Source organism: Brassica napus, chromosome C1 (genome assembly GCF_020379485.1).
Source record: "Brassica napus cultivar Da-Ae chromosome C1, Da-Ae, whole genome shotgun sequence".
Lineage (NCBI taxonomy): Eukaryota > Viridiplantae > Streptophyta > Magnoliopsida > Brassicales > Brassicaceae > Brassica > Brassica napus.
Genome location: NC_063444.1, coordinates 37,814,875 through 37,840,913, shown reverse-complemented (window position 1 = coordinate 37,840,913; position 26,039 = coordinate 37,814,875). Strand labels below are relative to the sequence as shown.

At 34.0% G+C, this 26,039-nt stretch overlaps 2 protein-coding genes and 1 pseudogene across 2 annotated transcripts; all 3 read left to right on the top strand.

Annotated features, from left to right (window-relative positions):
- Positions 1-1,835: 1,835 nt before the first annotated feature.
- Positions 1,836-4,249, top strand: LOC106453944 (FRIGIDA-like protein 4a). The gene is made up of 3 exons (XM_013896135.3): positions 1,836-3,035; positions 3,199-3,365; positions 3,441-4,249. The coding sequence occupies exons 1-3, from the start codon at positions 2,129-2,131 to the stop codon at positions 3,963-3,965; spliced, it is 1,599 nt and encodes a 532-aa protein (XP_013751589.3). The 5' UTR covers positions 1,836-2,128; the 3' UTR covers positions 3,966-4,249.
- Positions 4,250-4,424: 175 nt separating this feature from the next.
- BNAA01G24680D lies at positions 4,425-5,662 on the top strand. Its single transcript, XM_013896152.3, has one exon. The coding sequence runs from the start codon at positions 4,539-4,541 to the stop codon at positions 5,478-5,480; it is 942 nt and encodes a 313-aa protein (XP_013751606.3). The 5' UTR covers positions 4,425-4,538; the 3' UTR covers positions 5,481-5,662.
- An 11,018-nt stretch (positions 5,663-16,680) lies between these two features.
- LOC111211445 lies at positions 16,681-24,938 on the top strand (annotated as a pseudogene).
- The last annotated feature ends 1,101 nt before the right edge of the window (positions 24,939-26,039 follow it).

Here is a 26,039-nt window from a genome sequence, read left to right as displayed (position 1 = left end):
TTTTGTACATATCCACAAAAACAGTTTTAGCATACGTCAATTCTAAGTAGCTTTAATAATTCAACTTCAAATTACTTTTTATCTATGCTTCTGTTTGATATCACAAGGAAAATTAGCAAAACTAATAAATTTACTAGATTTTAATCCGCGCGGATGTTTGTTTTCATTTTTCTATACATAAATTATTATTTTAGAACATAAATGTATATATTTTTAACGTTAACCGTATACTTAAATATTTATATAACTATTTCAAATACAATAATTTTATAATTTACAAGTTATAATTAATCAATTGTTTAAAATCGTACGTTTTTGTTAATTCTTATTATATTTTTATCTTATTGTATTTTCATTTAACTATTAAAGAAATTAATATATTTATGAGAAAACGTATTTGAAAATTATTTTGTATTTAATTTATGCTAAATTCTGATCCGTCTTTCAAATGTGGATTTCTTTTTACCAATATTTTTTATGCTTATTCATTTTAGATAATATAATATTGTATATACAAAAGTCTAAGATATATTAATTTTTAGACATGTATTATATAGTTTGCTAATTTTAAACCGTTCTATCATCATATTATATTTTTAAAAATAAATAGTTTATATTTATGAAAATAAAATTTATAAATTTATCAATTGAATATACTTTTATCATATTTATTTAAGTATAATAATTGTATTTTAACATGATCATGACTATAAAGTAGATAAAGTAGGATATAATTTATTTATTTTTCATTTTATAAATGATAATTTAAAATACATTAAGTTATTGTTAAAATATTTTTACACAGATTTATTAGAATTTTAAAATATAATATATAAATGAAAATATATTATATTATGAAAATATAATATAATCTTATATATATATTATGATTAAAATAGTTACAAAGATTTTATATTATTAGCTTTAAAGAAATACATGTTAATTTTTATACATATATTTTATAGTTTGCTAATTTTAACCATTTTACCAACGTATTAGATTTTATTTTTGAACATAAATATTTGATACTTACGATAATAAAATTTATAAATTTAATACAATTTTATTATATTTACCTCAATATAATAATTTTCTTTTAATATGATTGATAATGATTATATAATAGATAAAATATTATAGAATATTTTATTTTTATTTTATAAATGATAAATTAATTTATTAATGTATAATAATATTTCAAACTAATTTCGAAATTAATATAAATATTTAAATATAATTTCGAAAATGAAAATCTTGTAAAAATATTTTAAAACAGATTTGTTAAAATTTTAAATTAAAATGAAAAGATATCAAAAGATATTATGATTAAATTATTTTAAAAATTCTATGTATTATTAGTGTTAATAAAATACATTTAATAAAATTTCTAAGTAATGGTCCAAATTAAAAAAAATCAGACAGGAAAGAAGTCATGAATTCTATTTTAATATATAAGATTAGCATAAAAAATATGTAATGACTAGTGAGTCTCTCTTTGTGGCTTGCTTAATTATCACGTTTTTGAAGACATAAATATTCGGTCCAAGTATTATTATCACGCGTGACTGATTCATTACAGCCTTTGAAAGATCATCTTCATAAACACATGTGTTCTTCTTACATTATACTACGGAAAATTTAAATTTATATAAACAATATATCTTTGTTCCTATACTTTATAGTCTATTAGAATTTTAACCGGCAATGCTTCACTGGTTTCTGACTCAACGCATGTGGTGGTCAGTGGGGATGGCCCACGTATCTCTTTCACCTTTAATTTTGGTTTCTTTAAGCGATCTATACGATAAAGCGAAGCTTAGGATACTTATTACCACCACCCCAAACACGCCCTTATCACACGTCATCATCACCCAAAGCTACGCATCTACCGTTCACAATAGCACACCATATTCATCATAACCTGCGCAATCTAGACGGAGCGGAGACGTGTCGCTCCTGTGACTTGTCCACGTCATGGATAACTTTTTGCCATTTCTAGGGTTTTCTGCAATCTCACTCCAAAAAACACTTTCGTCACCATCTCTCTCTCTCTCTCTCTCTCTATCCACTGTTGTTTCTCTCGATTGAGTTTGAAGTTCGCTAGCTTTCCGATTTCAACACACCGACGATGGGGTCGGTCTCCGATCCAGGCGAGCTGACCGAGTTAGCTCAGCCGAGTTTCGAGGAGTTTCAGAAGCAGACGTCGCTGATGACGAGCTGCACGCTTCTGTGGAAAGAGCTCTCCGATCACTTCACGACGCTGGAGGAGAACCTGATGAAGAAATCGGAGGCGTTGAAGGAGATGATCGGAGCCCTAGATAGCCAGACTCAGAGCTCCCTCGAGTCGCTTAAGCGCAGGGAGGCTACGATCGAGCGGAGCGTGGAGATCGTCGCGGGGAAAGTCGGGGAGAGAGCTAGAGCTGCTCTGGAGTCGCTTGAGAAAGCTAGAGACGGAGGAGATAACGGCGGCGGCGAGGTTGACGACGAGGAAGGGCTTCTCTCGGCTTTGAAGTCTCTCTGTTTGAAGATGGACGCGAGGGGGTTCTGGAGTTTCGTGACGGCGAGGAAGAAGGAGCTTGAGGGGCTCCGGTCTCAGATTCCGGCTGCGTTGGTTGATTGTGTGGATCCGGCGATGTTGGTGCTTGAGGCGATATCTGAGGTTTTCCCGGTGGATAAGAGAGGCTCGGGAGAGAAGATGACTAACGATTTCGGATGGGCTTGTGTGGTGATTCTTGAGAGCTTAGCACCTGTGATGGTGGATCCAGTGATTGGGAAGACGAGGCTGCTTGTTACTCCGAGCGTTAAGGAGAAAGCTAAGGAGATTGCTGAGACGTGGAAGGCGAGCTTGGAGGAGAGAGGAAGGGTGGAGAATGTCAAGACTCCTGATGTCCATACGTTTCTTCAGCATCTTGTGACGTTTGGGATTGTTAAAAGTGAAGATCTCGGTCTGTACAGAAAGCTTGTCGTTGGATCCGCTTGGCGCAAACAGATGCCAAAGCTTGCTGTTTTAGTTGGTTTGGGTGATCAAATGCCTGGTAAGCCTAAGCTTGCATCTTTCTCATGATATTATATTGCATAACTTGTGGGCAAAGTTTGAGACTTTAGTGACATAGGCAGATTAGAACTGATCATAAGATGTGTGAAGTTCAAGTCTTTTTAATTTATGAATCATGTCTTTGAGTTGTTATGCTTGCACAGACATGATTGAAGAGTTGATCAGCAGAGGACAACAGCTTGATGCAGTTCATTTTACTTATGAAGTTGGCCTTGTGGATAAGTTCCCTCCCGTTCCTTTGCTCAAAGCCTATCTGAGGGACGCAAAGAAGACAGTCGCGGAAGACTCCAGTAATACTGGCCGAGCTTCGGTAATCTACTCATTTATCTCACACCTCAAACATCTTTTATTCGCAAGTTTAAATTTAATATTTTTGTCATGTTAGCATCTCGTGGCGCGCAAGGAGCAATCAGCTCTTAAGGCAGTCTTGAAATGCATAGAAGAGTACAAACTCGAGGAAGAGTTCCCTCCGGAGAACCTCAAGAAGCGGTTGGAACAGCTAGAGAAGACCAAAACCGAGAAGAGAAAACCAGCAGCTGTACCGGCAAACAAGAGAACCAGAGCCAGCTACAACGGTCCAATGCCACCAGCGAAAGCCGGGCGTATCACAAACGCGTACGTCTCTTCCTTCCCGTTCATCAGATCACCGTCTCACTCCCCTCAGTACGCTTCACCCGCAGCGGCTTACCCATCACCACCTACTACTGTCTACAGCAACAGGAGCCCACCTTATCCATACTCCCCTGAGCTTATCCCCGCCTCATACCAAGCCTCACCTATCGGTTACCCAGCTTACAACGGTTATTGCAACGGTCCTGTCCCTGCTCCTGCTCCAGCTCCTCCGGTTTACCACCCGCACTACCCTCAGCAGCACCACCAACACGCCCACCATCAGCAAGCTTACTACTGAATTTAGAGTGTGTGTGATGATGACAAATCAAGAAGGAAGAATGGTAATAACCAACAACCACTGATACTGTGACAACTACTCTGTATCTGCATCTTTGTCTGTCTACGTTGTCGTTTGGTCTGTAATATTTTCGAAGCCTAACTCGTTTTAGTAAGTTAGCTATCTTCTGTTGTGTGTTAAAAACATCGTCTCTGTTTCTTCTCATAAGCTTTTGTAATGCCCTAATATTCTGTCAACTATCTTTTATCTTTCTGTTAATTATATATGACAACTTCTCTTTGTCACAAGCCCTCTTTATATTCGGTTTTTGATTCAGACAGATATCTAAAGTAGGGTTCTTCACGTCGAAACCACACTGGTTCGTTAGAAAAATCTTTGCTTTGAATCTCTTTGTTAATACTCTACAAAGCAGCAGGACCGATCAGTCTTATAAGCGGTTTGAGGTAATCTCTTTCCCAACCTAACCGTGCACACCACGTGTTCGACGCTTTGCCCTTGCACACCACCTGTTCGACAATTTGTCTCTGTGAAGCCTTGCCTCTCTACGTTCAGAATTGATCTCTGTTACTTACAATGGCTTTGACGATTCTCAAAGGAAGCTTTCTCCGTTTGCCGAATCTCGCCTCCCATTTTCGAGTAGCATCACATCCTTTGTCGTCAAGATTTTCCAGCAGCGAAACTGGAAAGGATTCAGGTTTGAGTGGTTGTTCTATAGAAACTGTGGATGATGCTGCTTGGGATGTCTCATCATCTATATCTCAAGCCTGGAGAGAGTTTCAAGCAGAGTCTGCAAAAAACTCTTGCTTTACTACACAAGGAGGAGAAACCGTCGTGTCTGATCTTGATCACGATGAAATCGACAATATGAGAATCCGCGGTGATCTTTTCTACAAGCTTGATCGAGGGTCAAAAGAGTTCGAGGAATACAACTATGACTTCCACCGCAAGAACCATCACCAGAAAACCAAGAACAACCAAGAAGAAACACAGATGAAGAAGGAGGCAGCAAAGAGTAATCAAGAAGTTCGCGAGGAATACAAGAAGAGAGATGCGCCAAGGATCAACACCATCACTGGTGAAACGGATCATGTTAATGCAGCTGCGAAGAAGAGAGAGCGAACGCTTACGTTTAACCAGCTCACTGCGCCTTATCACTACCCCTTTTGCTTAGACATTTACATCTCAAAGGCCTCGGTTCGAGCATGTGTGATTCACAGGGTGACTAGTAAAGTTGTTACTGTGGCTCATTCCATTTCAAAAGACATGAAGTTCGATCTTGGTTCGACTAGGAACGCAGTGGCTTGCGCTGCGGTTGGGACAGTTCTTGCTCAGAGAAGTTTGGAAGATGACATACATGACGTTATATATACGCCTAGGAAAGGAGATAAAGTGGAAGGTAAGCTTCAGGTTGTTCTTCAAACTATTATTGATAATGGTGTTAATGTTAAAGTGAAGCTTAAGCAGAGGAAACTCAAGAAGAAGACTAGCCATCATCAAGCAATGCCCTATACCTAAAATCTTTGCTATTACTTTTTATCTTCTTTTATGCTGCTGTTTCAAGACAAGAGCATGTTGTGTTGTTTTATCTTTCGATAATCTCACACTTCAAAACATATATCTGGAAAATTGAAAATCATTTAGACAACTATAGTTTAGAAAGAAAATGGTAAGTTATTATTTTTGCAGAGGTTCACAAACCGAACTAAATTGTATCATGCACAAATCAAACTTAGCTAACTTCGTTTGAGTTTTATTAATTTGACTTTTATTGAATTGACAATGTGTTATAAAAGTAATGGAAAAATCTATTTTTATTCATGACATAAAGGTTCCGTATATAAGAGATTACACCGTCATAGATAAATGGAAAAATTACAAATCATAATATCTTGGTTATGAGTCATTCACAATCTGGTTCATAACACTCCCTTTTGGATGCCATAACCATTTAGAGCTTGTAATGTGCTTTAATGTTGCATCATTAAAACCTTACCAGAAAAACTCAATTGGGACAAAACCATGGTGAAGGAAAAAGAGTACAACACACATTACTCCCCCTGATTTGGACATTACTGTAGGTCCCTTGGACCTCTCCAATTTTCTGCAATATGTGGGTGATGAAGATCTTGGGCAGAATATGTTTCGTCCTCGAACATGATAGTTGGTTCTTCTTTACCATCGGCCATGCCACAATCTAATCGAACATATTGAGTCATCGACCTCAAATACACACACACGAAATCTTGGATGATGTTGCTGTGAAATGCGTGTACCACCATGTGTAAAACATAACCTGTCTGAAAACAAATCAACAAAACCAAATAACCTCTCTTTGGGCTGGTTAGTATAAAATAAACCAAAATCAAAGGCTTCTTCATCGTCCTTCTTATGGACCAATCAGATCAGTGTTTAAAACAAGACTTCTGCATCGTCCATCTCAGGACTAAATGGACTTCTTTATCGTCCACCTTTGGACTGAATGAATCAGTGTCCAAAACAAGTGATCTCACACCCATGTACTAGATAATCGGTGAGACTGGTCCATATTAAATCTCTTGAGTACCTTTTTTCTGTATATACTATTTGATGCACAAGGATTTTATTGTTAATGTACTCGAGCTGTAATCCCAAACAAAACTTTGTTTTCCAAGATCTTTCATCTCAAACTCTTTCTTGAGATATTCAACTGTTTGAGAAATTGTATCCAGAGGTTCCTAGGATATTCAGATCATATACTTTGATGATTATAAATATTGTTCTCGAGAACTTGTTGTACTTTCAGCTCAATACCCTCTAGTACTTTCATTATCCAGTGGACCATATAAATATGCAGTTACTACATCAACTTGCTGCAAGTCTAATTTTCTCTCCTATATAGCCAGACTTATGAGAAATCTAAAAGTAGTTGCATCCACCACATGGGAGTATGTTTCCTCATAATCTATTACTGGTCTTTGTGAGAATCCTTGTGCAACATCAGCTTTGTATCTCACGATTTATATTCCTCACAAGACCCATTTATATTCACTGGTTTTAACATCATATGGCGTCTTAATCATATGACCAAATACGTCTTTCTTCCTTAAACTATTTAACCCCACGTTTCTATTCAATCCAATCTGTTCTACGAGTGTGCACTCTTATATTGACGTGGGTTCATGATCCTCGATTATATTCATAAATTCAAGTGCTACCTTGTATGCAAATAAATCATCTTATGTCGACATTCTTTATTGGTTCCATTATGTTCCAGACATGATATAATCGATTGAGATTCATTATTATCAGGACCTTTAATACTTTGTAGCTTGGCGTCCCAAGCTACATTGTTTGGTACCTGTACCTTAGAGCCGGCCGGCCTTATCTCCATGTCTGGGATGGTTTCCTTAGTAACCTCGGATTTGGATTTTGATTATCATTCTCTGCACATTTCTTTTGTTTCCGAGGATTCTTATCTTTTGGAACCTATTGGTCTACCACGTTTCATACGTTGTCTAGACTTTGTAGCAACTTGACTGTGTCTCTTCTTGGACATCAAATTCGTTGGTGCTTTACAAGCTGGTTTATATATGACTTAGTCATTCTTTTTCGGGTCAGCAAATGTGTCTGGCATTTGATTAGCTAGCTTTGTAAATGTATAATCTTTGGACGTCTATTTCACATTCTTTAGTCCGAGGATCTTGCCATGACATTGATGGTTGATTCCATTATATTTCTGTTACCATTCTTTTACCAGTTTTATTTTTTTTTCTCCTCCTGGTCTTAAAATAATATGTGTACCTGGCCTCAAATATAATCACCCATAGTTGGCTCAAAGTACTTTATTATTGTAGGAGAATTATATCCAACATATATCCCCATCCTCCTTTTGAGGTCCCATTTTAGTTCTCTGTGGTGGAGCAATTAGTACATAGACATCACATCCAAATGTCTTATGATGGGGTATGTCTGGTTCTTGACCCGTTAATAATTGTGATAGGGGATATCTATGCTCACTAAATGGCCTGATGCGCATTAACTTAGGTGCATGTAAATTTCGTGTGGCCCAAGCTGTGAATGGGAGTTTTGACCTCATAAGTTATGGTCTATCCGTTCTTGGTATGGACATGTATCACAGAATTGTCCACACTTACCCCTCATGGACATACCATAATCATTTAAACGCTTGTGACATGTATTCACCAGTATTATCTAGACATATAGTCTTTATTATGAAAAAGGGGCTCGTAGCCGTTTTACTGGTGATGGCCTAATGAGTTTCCCTTGTGTACATGCTACACACGTGAGATTCTTTGGGATAACTCTTCTTATCTTTTAATGTGTGCCTTTTGAATATCAATTTTTGCATCATGTTTGGATCAGGATGTCCAATCCGGCTGTGCCATAAAGTGTATATTTTCGCAGGTTTTTAGCCTCTATCATACTGATCTATGCATAGTCTAAGTCAGTAGAGAATGCATGTATAGTCTTTAGGACTTATTATGGCCTTGGGCGATTTTTTACATATATCTGAATGAACTCTTTGTTTCCTTCGCCCATTGTTTCAATATGGAAACCATTCATTCTTATATCCTTAAAACTCAATAGGCTGCACTTGCTCTTAGAGCTGGGTGAATATAAGGCATCACTGATTTCTAGATGCATACCCTTAGGCAATAATATATTAGCCTAGCCATAGTCTTCTTTCAGACTGGCGATACCTGCTTTAGTACTTATATTGGCGTTTTTCAGTGTACTCATATAGAAAAATTATTCATTTATTTAATCTAAGCAGACAATGTAATAGAAATAAATTCAAGGAGATAAAAATCAGAGAAAGCATACAAACAAATCAATCACACAAGTTTGATGTCGAAATCAGATTATCAACTTGATTCTTTTAGGCAATCATAAGTCTCATATTTCATAAGATCATCTTGATCATGTTCAAAATTATTTTCACCATCTTTATAGACCAATTGGGTCTCATGATTTTTTCCTTTCAAACTCTCTTTGATAGAGGTCACAAAAATGTTTGGGAGTCCTTCATATCTTAGCACAATGGTTCCCATTCCACATCTATGACACACTGATTTGGTCGAGCTTGGTTTAAAGGATATACCACGGCCACTGCCTTGACCATGGCTCAAATTGGGTTGATACCCACGGCCTCTGCCATAGTGATTCCCACGGACAAATGTGTTATAGTGGCCATGGCCATGTCCTTTCCACCCTCCACGGCTATGACCGTGTGGTCTATCATTCTGGAAGTGGTTACTTTTTTTTTCTTCTGCGGCCTTATTGGTATCAGGTAATGGGGTTAATCCAGGAGGTCTTAATTCACTGTTTCTCATCAGTAATCCATTATTTTGCCCAGCTAGCAATAGACACATCCACGGACTTATAGTCCTGGATTCTGGGATTCCTCCAATCAAATAGGCCATTTGGTAATAACACCGTTCTTTGGTAATCATATCTCGATTTTTTTTTTAACTTTGTCCAAAGGTCTAGAGAATTCTCTATAGTCAGATACTGATCTTTGAGACTCTTAATAAGATGATGGCTAATAATTAATATTGCCTTGTATCAATTTTTCTCATTGGCATTATTGTCTTCTATGATACATTCACCAAGTCTTTTTGACTTTAGGATAATCTTTGTATCCAATGCCCACCGTAAATAATTATTTCCAGAGAGATTTAGGGAAGCAAAATCCAGGTTGATTTTCGACATCTCAAATCATATATCACTCAATATTTAGGTATAATTTTCATGCGGCCTTACTCTTAAGAACAATCAATTCGGATTTCAATCTTGTGAGGACAATGAGACTGTCAATCTTAAATGCATTTAATCAATCAGTCAATTTCTAGCAAGTCTCAGCAATACTATTTCTATGTGCTCATAATATTATGGTTTATCAGGATTAGCAAAAACAGATTCAATTAATCATGCAATTAGGGTTTAACAATCAATGGATTTTAGCAAGACTAGTAAAAAGATTTATTAATCACTCAATCAGTTTCAAGGCTGATTTTAGTAATACTAGAATATAGATTTCATGCATGAATTTCAATGAATCAGTTTCAAGGCTGATTGGTATTTAGCATAAACTATGTGTAAATAATTTATCTAGTATCCGAATTTATCAAACCTCAAAAACATATAATCAGATCAATCAATTTAATCGAACTTAGCATACAATCTTAAACCTCAAGACATTAGATTTTATCATGAATCTATCAACCTAGCATACGGATTCTCAATTCTCAAAGACATCCAAATCAAATCAATATAACCTTTATACGGATTATTTAGGGTTTCTATTTAAAACATATCAGATTACAAAACTATCAATCCTAGCAGATGATATTAAACCTCAAGAATCATGCAATCAGATCATTCGGATTTTAAACAAGTAAACCTCAATCAATCTATCAACCTATCGGATTATATAAGCAAAGCAAGCTAGCAACCTATCGAATTCAATCAATGTTTTAACAGGCTGGTCGGTTTAAACAATTTGAAATCAGATGAACAATTAACCAAGCAAGATGGAAAAATAAATCTATCAATTTAACGGTAAAACAATTCTTGCAACATAGCATCAGATTCAATCAGATTTAAAACCTCAATGATCAAAACCGAAAACAGTTTTGATTTCAAAATATTCGATTAGGGTTTTAATATGTGATTTGATAATTATAGTATAATTAATTTTGATACTTATATTATTTAGGGTTTATAGATATAAGGTTAGGGTTTATCGGATTTTAACTTGTAAAAACCGATTTGGGGTTTTAATCATGTAGGAACATGATTTAGGGTTTGGGGTATCGAACTTTTAGAGCTTCGATTTACTCAATTAGGATTTTTGATCTATTACCCTATGGTTTTGATTCATAAAGATTAAAGTTTTAGGGTTTCATTCTTTATCAATCAATCCATGTTCGATTATGGGTTCTTAGGTTTTGAATTACCTTGTAACCTTAGATGATTGTTGAATCGGACCACCAAAGGAGTTGAGCCGCAAGCTGGACACGAACGGGACGCGAGCTGTCTGATGCTGTTGCGAACGAGGAAGAGGTCGCGTGCTGGAGCTGCTCTCGGGCCGCGAACGTCTGAGATAGGATCAGAAACGCCTTGGACTGATGCTGACCGGGGACGCGAGCTGGAACAGATGCGGGAACAAGAGACGCGATCGAGGTTTAGGGTTCGTCGGATCGCCAGCTAGGGTTAGGGTTTTAGGGTTTTTCGATTTGGGTATTTGCTTAGGGATTTAGAGTTTCGTGCTGATAACGTGTTATAAAAATATTGGAAAAGTCTATCTTTATTCATGACATAGAGGTTCCTTATATAGGAGATTACACCGTCATGGATAAATGGAAATATTTCAAATCATAATCTCTTGGTTATGAGCCATTCACAATCTGGTTCATAACACAATGATTATTTTTAACATTTACTTTTTTTTTTAATTAGCAATACCTAAACTCTGAAATATAACAATATTATTAATTGTAAACATTTAGTTATTAATTTATATGAATAAAATTATTTAATAATTTTAATAATTATTAGACATATTAAAAATAACTAAAAATAATAAAACATAATATGTTTATTAATACAATATACTGTATGGAAATTGTCACAAATACCACATTCATATTACTACTTTTCATGTTTACACTAACCATTTTTACCCTCACTTTTAATGAAAGGTAAAAGAAATTTATACCCGTATGGTTAACTAATCTAGAATTATGATTTAAAGTTAAAAGGTGGGGTAGGGTTTTCGGAATATGAAATTTAGGATTCTAATAAGGGCAATTCTCTCAAATAGCTCTTTTAAAGTTTTTGTCACAAAAATAGCACTCAAGAAATAAAATGATCAAAATAGTCTCTTTTTATGTTGAAAATTTTAATATTTAAAAAAAAAAAAATTTGAAACCCTATCTCCAAAACCCCACTCCTTAACTCTAAACCCTAAGTCTAGATTAGTTATCCATAGGGTAAAAATGTATTTTTACCTTTAATAAAACTTATTTTGGTCATTTTATTCATTGAGGGTCATTTTTGTGACAAAAACTTAAAAATGGCTATCCTAGGGAATTTCTCTTCTATAATAAATATATAAATAAATGCTTAAAATATATATACATTTTTTAAAATAGTGTAAATATAATTTTTGATTTTCAAAAATAAATTTTGAAAAAAGAAAAAAAGAAAAATTCAAAAAAAATTTATAAAAAAAATCGAATTTGAAAAAGTATAATTCGAAAACATAAAAAAAAAATTATTATTTTTTACTATTTATTTAAATAATTATGTTTTATAAATATATAAAACAAGAGTATAAGAGTCTTTTAACACTTAATAAAGAATGCATTTTTTAAAATGTTCATTTGATGGTGGTAAACATGAATAATGGTACCTTGAAAATGGTAAACATGAAATTTCCCTTATACTGTATTAAAAATAACCATTCAATTTAAAAATATGTAATTTATTTTGGTTTTAGCTTTTAGCTTTTTTTTTAGATTTAGATTTTTAATTTTTAATTTCTGGTTTCTTTTTTTTAATTTTTCATTTTTGTATAATTTACAGATTATATGATTATTTTAGAGCAGCACGTAGCTTCTTATTTTTCTTAGCTTTTGGTTAATATTAATATAGCATGTATCAACATTGATTAAATGCATATGTTCCAAAGTGAACGTATTCTTATTTTATAAATATTTTTTATTATTCATAACAAAATTTATAGTTTATCTTTCTAGTAAAGTATATTAGGGAAATTATCAAAAATACCACATTTGTAGTACCACTTTTCATGTTTACACTAACCATTTTTATCCTAACTTTTAATGAAGGGTAAAAAATATTTATACTCCTAGGGTTAACTAATCTATCTTTAGGGTTTAGAGTTGAAGGATGAGGTAGATTTTTTTTTTGTCATCAACTTATACAGACTCATACTCACTCTGTGAACCACATCTGGAGATCTGCATCCATGTGAACGACGAAAGACGGTTGCTTCCTTACACTGTATGCTAAGCTATTTGCCTTTGTATTTTATGTCTTTGGTACATACATGATCTCTGATCGGAGGAAACTTTCTTTCAGGATTTTTAAATCGTTCAAATAACTTGCAAAAGCTGGTCATTCGTCTGGTTCCGAAGCCATCTTCACCAATTGATAACAATCCATTGCAAACGTGACATGAAACTGCCGTAAGTTTCTCATACATTCCATTGCTCAGAGTAGTGCTTCCATCTCTGCAAGGAGAGGAGAGAGACTAGCTCGAATATTCCTCGCTCCCATCAGACCATCAAATCCTGCTAAAGTACTGAACCAACTTTGTCCGGAAAAAGTATCATTCTCTTTCCAGAACCATCTGTGAAACACCATCTTCTTAAAATTGACGGTAATGTCACAAACTCTACGTTTTCTACATTCATCTGTTCGCTCAATATATGTGCCTCAGTCCAGAGTGTTGATTATGTTTCTGCAAACTTAAGTGTTTCCATGGGATCAATGTCCAGGTTACTGAAGACTTTATTATTCATTTTTTTTCTAAATGTACCATAGTATCAATGCAAACAGATGATCATCCATCTGAGGGAGAACTCTCCGAAAGAGAAAATCCATGTTTGTGAAGAGAGAAGTTGTTGGGAAAATATCTGGATTTGATGGTATCTCCGAGAGAGCCCAAATCTGAAGTGATGGAGGACATTCAAAAAACACGTGGTTTATTGATTCCTCATAGGCTCTACATCTTGCACAACATATGTCTCCTTGTATCCCTCTTGCTTGCAGGTTTTTCTTGACTGTTATGCATCTAGTCACCAATTGCCATAGGAAATGTTTTAACTTTGGTGGGCACCTTATTTTCCAACAGAACGCTTTTAGCTTTGGGGTAGAGTTTTTGAAATGTGAAATTTAAGATTCTGATAAATATATGAATAAATACTTAAAAATATAAAAAAAAATTTAAAATAGTTTCAAACATAATTTTCCATTTTCAAAAAGAAATTTTGAAAAAAAAACAAAAACAAAATTTGAAAAAAAAAATTTCGAAAACAAAATTTCTTTTCTTATAAAAAAGTTCGGGTTTGAAAATTATAATTTGAAAAGATAAAAAAATATTATTATTTATTTTTTACTTTTTGTTTATTTAAATACCTACTTATTATATATATAGAGAACAATGATATAAAAGTCTTTTGTCACTTAATGAAGAAGATATTTTTGAAAATGTCCGTTCAGTGGTGGTAAAAATGAATAATGATATCATAAAAGTGGTAAACATGAAAATTCTCCAGTATATTATTTGTCAAAAATATAAATTTTGACAAAATTGAATGGTAAAATATATTGTTACATATTTTAATAATTATTAGTTGTTTTCAAAAACCTTTTTCATCTAATCAAGATCTTATAACTAACAAACACGCAGAAAAAATTTATTATATAAGAAAAACTATTTCTATTCAAATTCTAAGAATTAAAATTAATTTTTTATAAGAAACTTTGCTTAGTAGTTTTAAATTTTTAAATATTTTTATTTTTATGTAATTTTTATATCTTTTTATGATTTCTATTTGACTATGATATATTCTTTTAATAAAAAATATAATACTTGAAAACATTTACTGTATTTTATTTTACACAATAATCACAATATTTTTATAAATTTTAATGGTGAATTCTAAATATTTTGTTGTGTTATTTTAAAGTAATGTACTAATTATTTTTTGAAAAAAAAAATACAGCAAAACCAAAAATCAAAACCAAAAGCTGAAAATCATAAAACAAAAACATGTAAATAAAAGAAATCTAAAATTTAAACCAAAATTTTAAAACCAAAAATTAAAACTAAAAACTTCTAAAACAATCATCACAAAAAAAAAACTGATTTTGGTTTCTTATTGAAAAAATATCAAAAACTCAAAAACCAGATTCCCTATTTTTTTAACGCTGATTTATTAGGATATTACAAATATGAGAAATATTACATAGACGATTCGACAACCGAAAATCCTACATGTCTTATGCAGATCTATGTCTAACTACATCACCAAAGCCACCCTATGAAAATCCACGCCTGACCGGGTTTACTTGCACCATGTTGAAGATCCATTGTAAGTCTTTCCTCTGTAGCCTGCATAATTGTTTACTCCGGGAATTGAAATCTGGACCTGCTGGTGTAGAATCATTAATGAACCCTTAGTTAAACCACTGGAGTAAAGAGGCTTCTACAACCGGATTCCCTATTTTTAAGGAAAACTACTTTGTCAAAATCTTGAATGGCATAAAACAGATTTTCGAAGAAACTAAAACCAAAAACCATAAACAACCAACATCTCAACTTTGCAAAACATAAACCAGACTAAACTAAGGTGATGTTTGTATGGATGACTTTTAGATTTTAGCTTTTGGTTTTTGGCTTTTGGGTTTTAGTTTTAGGATTTAGGATTTTGGATTTTGAATTTTAATTTTTAATTTTTGATTTTATAGTAGATTTTAGCTTTTAGAAAAACACAAATGGTGATTTAAGTTTTTGGTTTGAAAATTAATAAAATATTTATTTTGAATATTTGGTTTTTGATTTTGTTGTAGTTTTAGTTTTTAGAAAAACTTAGACTAGTGATCTTTTAGTTTTTAATTTCACTATACTTAATTATTTTTTGAAGTTGAAATAATAATTAATATAAAATATTACTTACTATGAAAACAAAAAATATACAAAATATTACTCCATCCATTACATTTATATGTCGTTCTAGGTTTTTCACAAAGATTAAGAAAATTAATAAATTTTATTTTTACCCCTAATTAATACATTTTTTATTTGATTATGTCATTTTTAGATCCTGTGAAATTCATGTTTAACTTTTACAAGAATGCATAACTTCTTAATGGAAGTTACTTACTCATTCTTGACCATGAATCATGCACTTGAGTAATTCTAATAAGCTTATATTTTTTGGAATAAAAAGTTATAATTTTTTGATGAAATAAGAGATAAAATGAAATAGAAATGGTTTATGTGTGTAAAAATGAAGATATGAAGATGTATATGTTGATTTTAGGTGCATTTAGAGCTTGAAATTGGTTGTTCATTGTGGTTGATATTTTGATGACAATGGCAATGTTGTAAATAAATGAGGAAGATGATGATGAATGTGTAAACAATCATTTTTGAAAAAAAGAAAAAAATAATAATTGCATTTTCGTGAATAACTCGAACTTCTAGGGTGAATATGGCAAACGGAAATTTCATAAAAACATGAGTCATTTTTTTGTGTTTGACTTCAAATTTTGAGTCATATTTGAAAAAAAATGTTATCAAATCTTTATTATTGAAAATCATTAATTGTCATATATATATATGTTAATAATCTTATGTAATTCTGTAACTTTTATTTAAAGAATAATACTTTTTGTAACTATTAATCAATTTAATAGTTAATGTAATAAAAGTATAATATATGTTTAGATGGACCAAACTAATTTTTTATAGATTTTAAAAATCCTCGTAGTGATGACATGTGTTCTTCTCAGATAGCCCTCTTCCCCTTGAGTTGTCCTCGTCTTCCTTGGGAGATACAAAACCCTTCTTCTTTTTTTGGGATCGAATCCACAAGAGAAACAATGATGACGTCTCATCTTCCCGCAGAGTTAGTAGATGAAATACTATCTAGGGTTCCAGCCATTATAAATAAAGCCTATGTTGAAAGAACGTAGGCTTTATTTGACGAGGGTAGATCTGAACTTTGTTCCTCCATCTATTGAATTTAGCGATGCACTTAGTCTAAAGGATTATAACAATTCAAAAGTTGCCGATATAGTAACACACTACAAGAAAACACACAGAATTCCGACGGAGGTTCCGACGGACACCAAGGTCGTCGGAAATTTGTGACGGAAAACTGACAAATATCCGACCAAATCCAAAAAAATTAAGTCGTCGGAATTCTGTCGGCCATTTCCGACGGAATTCCAACGAAACATGGGTCGTCGGAATTTTCCGACGACTTTTCGACGACATTCCGATAAAAAATGTAACCGTTGTAGTCGTCGGAAGTTCGTCGGTACATTCCGACGAATTTCCGACGACATTCCGATTAACAGCAAAGTCGTCGGAATTCCGTCGGTATTTTCCGACGGAATTCCGACGAACCATGTGACCGTTGCCGACAAATATATATGACCGTTGTATAGCCGTTTGAGATTGGACAATTCCCACGGAATACCGACAGACTGCTTTACATCCGTCGGTATTCCGTCGGAAAGTCGTCGGAGGTCCGTAAGCAGTTTCCTATAAATACAACCCCTCCTCATTCAACTCATTCACACTTCATTCTCTCTTCGTTCTCTTTAGTCATAACAATTCCGTGAAAATCATGTCTTCAGAAGTTTATTATCGTTCGTGGATGGATAAACCTCATTTGGATCCGAACACCAATTTGCTTACGGAAGAATACGTTCAAGGGATTGGAGAATTCATGAGGCTTGTTCAACAGCAACCGGATGCAAAAAGTGGTATGTTAAGATGTCCCTGCTCTTCTTGCAATAATAATAAGGTTATAAAAGAATTTGATGTTTGGACTCATTTGTATATGAAAAGGTTTTCACGTAATTATAAAGTTTGGTACCTTCATGGGGAAACTGGTTATGAATATGGTAGTACTAGCGAACCTCAGCCTGTTAGTGAACCTCAGCCTGATATTAGGTTAGAAGAATCTAGAACGGATATAGATTATGGTGTAGGGACTGAGCAGATGGTACATGATCATTATAGAGGGGAAGAACCAAACCCCGAGTCTAGGAGATTTTTTGACATGTTGGATGCAGGAAAACAACCTTTGTATCAAAATTGTAGAGATGGTCATTCAGTCTTATCATCTGCAACTAGATTAATGGGTATTAAGACAGACTATAATTTGGCTGAAGAATGTATGGATGCGATTACTGATTTTGTCAAAGGTATTCTACCTGAGGATAACCTTGCACCGGCTTCATACTACGAGGTTCAGAAACTTGTTGCAGGTCTTCAACTACCGTATGAAGTGATAGATGTATGTATTGACAACTGCATGATCTACTGGAGAGCGGATGAGACACGGAATGTATGCAAATTTTGTGGGAAACCTCGTTATCAGGAGACGAGGGGAAGAGTTCTGATCCCATTCAAAAGAATGTGGTATTTGCCTTTGACGGAAAGATTGAAGAGGTTGTATCAGTGTGAGCGCACAGCAAAAGCAATGAGATGGCATGCAGAGCATTCCACAAATGGTGAGATTAGATATCCTTCAGATGCAAAGGCTTGGAAACATTTCCAGTCAACATATCCAGAATTTGCGGAAGAGAGAAGAAATGTTTATCTTGGATTATCTACTGATGGTTTCAGCCCATTTGGAAAGCATGGAAGGCAGTATTCTCTATGGCCAGTTATTGTGACACCGTACAACTTACGGCCGAGCTTGTGCTTGCGACGAGAGTTTTTGTTTCTCTCAATTCTCGTCCCCGGGCCAGATCATCCTAAAAGATCACTAGATGTGTTTCTTCAACCACTAATATATGAGTTGCAACAACTATGGGCGCATGGTTTTGAGACATACGATGTTTCGCGCAAAGAAAACTTTCAGATGCGGGCAGTACTTATGTGGACAATAAGTGACTTTCCAGCATATGGTATGTTATCTGGATGGACAACACATGGGAAGCTATCATGTCCATATTGTCAAGATGACACAGATGCTTTCCAACTAAAGAACGGAAGGAAAACGTGTTGGTTTGACTGTCACAGACGATTTCTACCACCTGATCATCCATACCGCAGGAGTAAGACTTCGTTTACGAAGAACAAGCAGGTGTTTGATGGTCCACCTGAGGAAGTTAGTGGGAAAGATTTGTTGAAGCAGTTTAGGTATTTTGATGCAGAAAGGACGCCAGATGTAGGTGGACATGAAAACATTCGAGTCAATGCTGTTGGAGAGCTACATAACTGGCACAAAAAGAGTATTTTCTGGGATCTGCCATATTGGGAGAGTCATCTATTGCGGCATAATTTAGATGTCATGCATATTGAGAAGAACTTCTTCGATAATCTGATGAACACAGTCCTTAACATCCAAGGTAAAACGAAGGATAATTTGAAGTCAAGGTTGGATTTAGTCGATATTTGTGATCGTTCTGAACTTCACGTTGATGAGAACGGTACGGCCCCTTTTCCCATTTATCGGCTAGATGGTGCTAGAAAAGAAGAGTTCTTTGATTGGTTTACAGATAAAGTGAAATTTCCTGACGGATATGCATCAAATTTGGGAAACTGCATTGATAGAAGCGAAGGAAAGTTTACTGGCTTGAAGAGTCATGATTGTCATGTAATTATGCAGCGCCTCCTTCCGTTTGCTTTTTCAGCATTATTGCCACGTAATGTTCATGAAGCAATTGCAGGTATATTATATTTTTACAATTTAATTTATTTTTATATTTAACAATTAATTATGCTTATAAAAACTTAATACTTACGAAAATTATGTCTTTTATCTATGTAGGGATTAGTGTTTTCTTCCGCGACTTATGCAGCAGAGTAGTGACTGAAGAGGGTATTAATAATTTGAAGACAAACGCACCAGTCAGCATGTGCAACCTTGAGAAGATATTTCCTCCATCATTCTTTGATGTAATGGAACATCTTGCTATTCATCTCGCAAGAGAATTGGAACTTGGTGGTCCTGTGCAGTACAGATGGATGTATATTTTTTAGCGTTATATGCATCATCTGAAGAAGATGGTCAAAAATCAAAGCAGAGTGGAAGGATCTATAGTGGCACAGGTGATCAATGAAGAAACTGCAATCTTTGCTGAAAATTATTTTCCACCAGAAGTGCATACAAAACACTATTACTTGGTTCGCAAGCTGATCAGGTATGTCAAGCTATTCATAATTTTTTACCAATATAATTAATTAATGTTATATATTTTACTAATACTTGTATAATTGATATGTATAGGTGTGCTACATCAATTACCCTCGGGTGACGTACAAAGACGATCCATGGGTTACTGTAACGCAAATCAACCCAATAGGACGAGTGGATGGAACTTCTGATGATGATGAACCATTGCAACCAGAGTCTACCAGCAACGCCCAGGCAGTTGAAGATTTGGAAAATGTTCAACTCGTTGAGAATTTGACTGTGTTTGGACATGATGCTGTCGTACATTCAGAGCCGGAAGCCGAGGTTGGGGAGTTTGATGAAGATTCAGAAGATTCTGATTAGTTTTTTTTTTTTTTTTTTTTTTTTTTTTTTTTTTTATGGTCCGTCGGAAATCCCTCGCGATATACCGACGACATAGCGACGACAACGGGTTTCATTGAAAATTGGAAAGTTCGTCGGTATTTCGTCGGAAAATACCGACGACATGTTTTTCTATTAAGTTTCAATCATAAAAAACTATAAATTTAGATGTCAAAACTATGAAAATAACACATAATAAGTGTTTAGTATAGTATTAGATCGCAACCGTTCAAATATAACAACTCATTAAAATATTTATGTATGCATATCATTGTTTTCATAACATCTCATCTTAACATTATATACTTATACAATCATATTTATATAAGCTTACACTACAAAAAATGTTGTTGTGTAAAATCGTGTTATAAAACATTTTTATTGTTAAATCTTTATGCAAATACTATATATATTATCAAAGATTTGGATTTTGCATTTAGAAACTTGAAATCAACACCCTAAACACTAAGTCGTCGGAATTCCGTCGGAATATACCGACGGAATGTGTCTGTCAGAAAATACTGACGGACACATTCCGTCGGAATTTCAATTAGCCCGGGAGAACCAAACCGCTTGAAAATTTTCGCGAATCGGCATTTGGTATATTTTAATTTTACCGACGGAATACCGACGAACCCGTGTCCGTCGGAATCCTCGGATATAAAAAAAACCCTTCTTCTTCCTTCTTCCTCCTCTCCGCGGCCTCTCTCTCACAACCCGGCGATTTCTCCCCCTCTCCGGCGATTCCGGCCTTTCTCCACCTCTCTTCACCGGCGAATCCTCTCCTCACCCTCATATCTCTTCCCCAAACCCCAAATCATGTAAGAATCATCCCAAACCTTCTTTTTTATCAATTGTTTAGGGTTTTGGAAGTTGATCTCGGATTTTAGGTTGTTTGATTGAAAATTTTAGGATTGAATGGATAGTTTACGATATATAAGTTAGGATTGTTGTTTGGATTGTTGTTTTAGTTTTTTTTGGAACATTTTTTGATTTTTAAAAACGTTTTTTGATTTTTAAAAACGTTTTGTGATTTTTTAAAACGTTTTGTGATTTTTAAAAACGTTTTTTGATTTTTAAAAACGTTTTGTGATTTTTTAAAACTTTTTTTTTATTTTTAAAACGTTTTTTAAAAACGTTTTTCAAGTAAGTGAAATATATATAATAAAACGTTTTTAAATTTTTTTTAAAATATTTAACAATATTTTTCTATATTTATAAATTTTTTATAATTTTGTATACATATATATATATATATATGTAAATCATGTATAATAAAAATTTTAAAATTTTTTATTTTTTTATAAGTTTCCACTAATAAACTATGTATAATAAAACATTTTTTTTTTTAAAAAATATAAATATTTAACAACATTTTTCTTCATTTATAAATTTTTAACAACATTTTTCTATATTTATAATTTTTTTATAATTTTGTATAATATATATATATATAAAATTTAATAGTTTTTTTTAAAACGTTTATAAAACCTTTTGTAAATATATAAATGAAAACATTAAAAATAGAAATGATTTGAAAATATGTTTGATGGGTTAATTTTTTTTTTTTAGGGCCGAGGATGAAGCCCGCACCGCAGCCTGTCTTCGACGTAGTTCGGTGAGCAGTTCCCGTGCATCGGGATCGTCTCATGACTCGGTTCCCGCATATATTCCCGCTCCAGCTCCCTCAGCCCCTCACGCTGCCCCTCACGCTGCTGCTCAACAGGATCCGGAGGTCATGCGGGTTCATCTATTGGTTCAACAACCAGGTCGAGAGCATCTCCCGTTTCTCCAAACCAACCCACGACGAGGCCATAGCACTTGGTTAGTATTTTTTTTATTTGTACCGTTATATTTTTTTCTTTAATTAACTTGCTAACTTGTATTTTTTTTAAAGGTTCACCATGTCGAAAAATGGCATTAGCCGGAGCATCAACCAGATGATGTACTCCATGCTCCGTTTTGGATATCCAAAGTGGAGTGTGATCCCTTCCGACGAACGAGAGTTGTGGTTTCGTCAGTTCGCAGTATAGTAACTCTTCATTTTTTTAAAGTTTGAACATTTTTTTAAATATATTTACTTATTAAATTGTGTTTCTTTTGTAGCAAGAGTTCAACTGGCACTCCGATCTTACGGAAACAGTCCGTAAGAAATTCAACGAAAAGGCCATGGACTCTTACACAAAGCAGATAAACTCGTGGAAGACAGTTTGGCAGAAGAACAAGAAGCCACGGTTCATCAACGGGTCGGTGTGGGAGCAGTTGATAGCTCATTGGGAGAAGGAAGAAACTGCAGAGACGTCTTCTAGGAACTCCAGGAACCGGAAGAGCGATCGTGGCGGGAAAGGTATGTATGTGCACAACCTCGGCGCTTGCTCTATGTCTACTAAGGAGGATGAACTTGTAAGTTTTTTATTATTATTTATCTTTATATTTTTTAAATAAATATTTTATATATTTCTTGGCTAATAATGACGGTTTTTTTAGATCGAAGCAAATGACGGTAATCCCGTTGATCGTCTACAACTCATTAAGGTGGCTCACACTAACAAGACGACGGGTCAAATTCAGGACCCCGTGATCAAAGGTGTAGTTTATTTGGTGGAAGCTGAAATAGTTTCCCAATCTCAGCCTCTCTCTGATGCGGCGACTCCACGGGAGCTTCAACCAACCTGTCTCTATTGCAAATAAATGAGATGGTTGAAAAGGTAATTTTTTTTATTATTATATTTTTTTAATAATGTCGATTACTTACTTGTCCCTATTTACTTACTTCAAATATTTTTGTTGGCGGTTCCTAAAAGGAAAGGAGGCCGTTTAGTTGGGTTGGCCTGTCGTGCTTCTTCGTATCCGACATCTTCTTCACAAGCTCCGTATGCCGATCCCATGATTCTCGAGGAGCTACATGACAAAGATGAACGGATTGGGGCATTGGAGGAGCAGAACACCACTATCCTTTCCGAGAATGCCACTATCCGTTCGGAGAATGCCACTATCCTTGCTGAGTTGGCATCCCAGAAGAAGTTCAACACCGAGATTATGCAGAAGCTAGATCGTTTGATGTCTTCGAGTTCATCTTAGTTTATTTCGGCTTTTTAAAACTTTCGGAATGTTTTTTTTTAATTTCGGTTTGTATGAATTTTAAACTTTATGAATGTTTTTTTCCTATTTCGGTTTTTATGAATTTAAATTTTATAATATTATTAGTTTTAAATTTCTGATTTTTTAAATTTATTAATATCAAAAAATATATAAAAATGCAAAATTAATTTGAAAAAAAAATGGGTATATACCGACGGACAGTGGTCGTCGGAATATACCGACGGACATATATCCGTCGGAATTTACCGACGACCGTTGTCCGTCGGTAAATTCCGACGAACGAGGTTCGTCGGAATGCACCGAGGAACACTCTACGTCGGAAGTGTCCGAGGAACGTTCTCCGTCGGTACGTAGTTTTTCCGATGAACTCTGGTCTCGTGTATCCGCATCGTAATATCGTCGGAAGTTCGTCAGAATGACGTTTCTCGGTATTCGTCAGAAAGTCGTCGGAAGTTCTGACGAAATTCCGACGAATTTTTTTTTCCGACGAAACGATACCGACGGACGGGTTCGTCAGAAATTCGTCGGAATCGGTCTATTCCGACGAATTTCCGACGATTTCGGCCATGAGAATCCCCCTGTTTTCTTGTAGTGACAGTTATTCACTGCGATGGTTTGTTGTTATGCACCACCACGGAGGTTGAACTCGTGGTTTGGAACCCTTGTTTAGGGGAAACAAGGTGGATCAAACACAACGATGGTCGCAGGTGTTTCCGTCGAAAGGCTATGTTTACTTTAGGATACGAAAACAACCAATCTTGCCGCTGCTACAAAATTATGATGTTTTTGGATTGGTACGATATAGGCGGCGAGTACGACCAAGATGGTGAATTTGAAATCTATGATTTTAACTCTAATACATGGAGATTTATTAATGCTCGGAACTGCATCTTTAACAAGTCTGAGGGTGTGACTTTGAATGGAAATAATTACTGGATTAACATAGGCTACTTACTCAGTTTTGATTTTACAAGAGAGAGATTTAAACGTTGGTATTTTCCTCTCACATCTCAGGACTGTAGGTATATGGCTCTGTGAGTTGTTAGAGAAGAACTCTCAGTGTTACATTGGAGCATCGGCTCATCAAAGATGGAGATATGGGTAACCAATAAAATTGATACTTGCATGTGAAGCAGATTTGTCATGGAGCAAATCTTTCTCAGTGGACTATGGTTTTGATGTTTACACGAGTCTTTTAATAGACGGGGATAAGAAAGTGGCCTTGTGTGATTCATCGTTCACGTTTTGGGGGAAGCATGAGCGGGGTATGTACTATTGGAGAGGAAGATGAATATTACACAGAAATCCCTTTTGTAGGAGCACGTTTTCATCGTCATCCTATTTTCAATTATGCTCCAAGTTTGGTTCAAATTCAGCAAGATAATATTGAATCAGATGTTTCCGGTAAAAGTAGTAGTGATAGTGAAATGCGGCATAATGACGGCCAGTTTTCACAAGAGATTGGTATCATGATGTCCGAAGCAGATGAATGGTACTGGCGGGAGATAGAGTGCACTGATTTTAGCAGTCGTCGTGGAAGCCGTCGACGTCGTGGGTAGAAGACGAGGTGTGTTACCTTGTGACACATGGTGAACTCTCCTGATATTTATCTTATTGTGAGGTCGATTGTTTTCGGTTTTTAGACTAGTTTTTGGTTTTTGTTTTCTCAAAAACCATTTTTTCTCCAATCAAGTTTTATCTTTTAGTTTTAGTTTTTGTTTTTGTAAAAACATTTCATTTGCCAATCAAGCTTTTCAACAAATAGATTCACTAAAATTTAGGAAAACAAGTTTTTCAAAAGTATAACCAATTTATAAAGAAAAACTAAAAACCAATTTTTTTTAGCTTTTATGAAAAAAACGAATTTTGATTTTTTTTTTGAAGAAACTACTACATTTTAATTAACTAATAATTAATAAATAATATTTTCATAAAGATGTAATTATCATACAATTTTTGTACTTTAGATATCATTTGAATAGTAATGTGAAATAATTATTTGTGTTTCATATCTCTAAAATAAATTTATATATTTTATAAATAATATTAATTAATTTTTAAAATTAGTTATTAATTTCTATAAATAAAATAATTGAATATTTTTAATAATTATTAGTCGCATTAAAAATAACTAAAAATTAGAAAAAAAATAATATGTATAATTTATTCATACAATATATTGTATTAATCCTGAAAAATAAAATAGCCATTCATCTTTAAGAAAATATAAATAATTTAAAAATGTATAATTATTTTCAAACTTTTGAGTATTTTTATTTTTGTATAATTTATAATATTTATATAGGAAAAATTTTGCTATTCAAGTTTAAAAAAAAATAATAATTTATATAAGAAAAATTTCTAAGTACTTTCAAACTTTTAAATAATTTTATTTTTGTGTAATTTTATATATTTTCTATAATATAATTTTTAATATAATAATTAAAATATGTTGTTGTATTTTATTTTAAATAATAATATCAATATTTTGATATATTTTAATTGAAAATCTAAATATTTATTGCTATTTATTGTATTATTTTAAAGTAATGTATTAATTAAGTTTTGAAAAATAAAATAAAAATACAGCAAAACCAAAAACTTAAATCAAAATCTAGAAACCAAAAACCAAAAGCTGAAAACCAAAATTCAAAATCTAAAAATCAAAAACTAAAAT

Excerpts from the sequence above, each read along its gene's own strand:
- LOC106453944 (XM_013896135.3), top strand. The coding sequence starts at position 2,129 with ATGGGGTCGGTCTCCGATCCAGGCGAGCTGACCGAGTTAGCTCAGCCG. Across the intron at positions 3,036-3,198 it reads TTTGGGTGATCAAATGCCTG|ACATGATTGAAGAGTTGATC; the intron begins GTAAGCCTAAGC and ends ATGCTTGCACAG. Across the intron at positions 3,366-3,440 it reads GTAATACTGGCCGAGCTTCG|CATCTCGTGGCGCGCAAGGA; the intron begins GTAATCTACTCA and ends TTGTCATGTTAG.
- BNAA01G24680D (XM_013896152.3), top strand. The coding sequence starts at position 4,539 with ATGGCTTTGACGATTCTCAAAGGAAGCTTTCTCCGTTTGCCGAATCTC.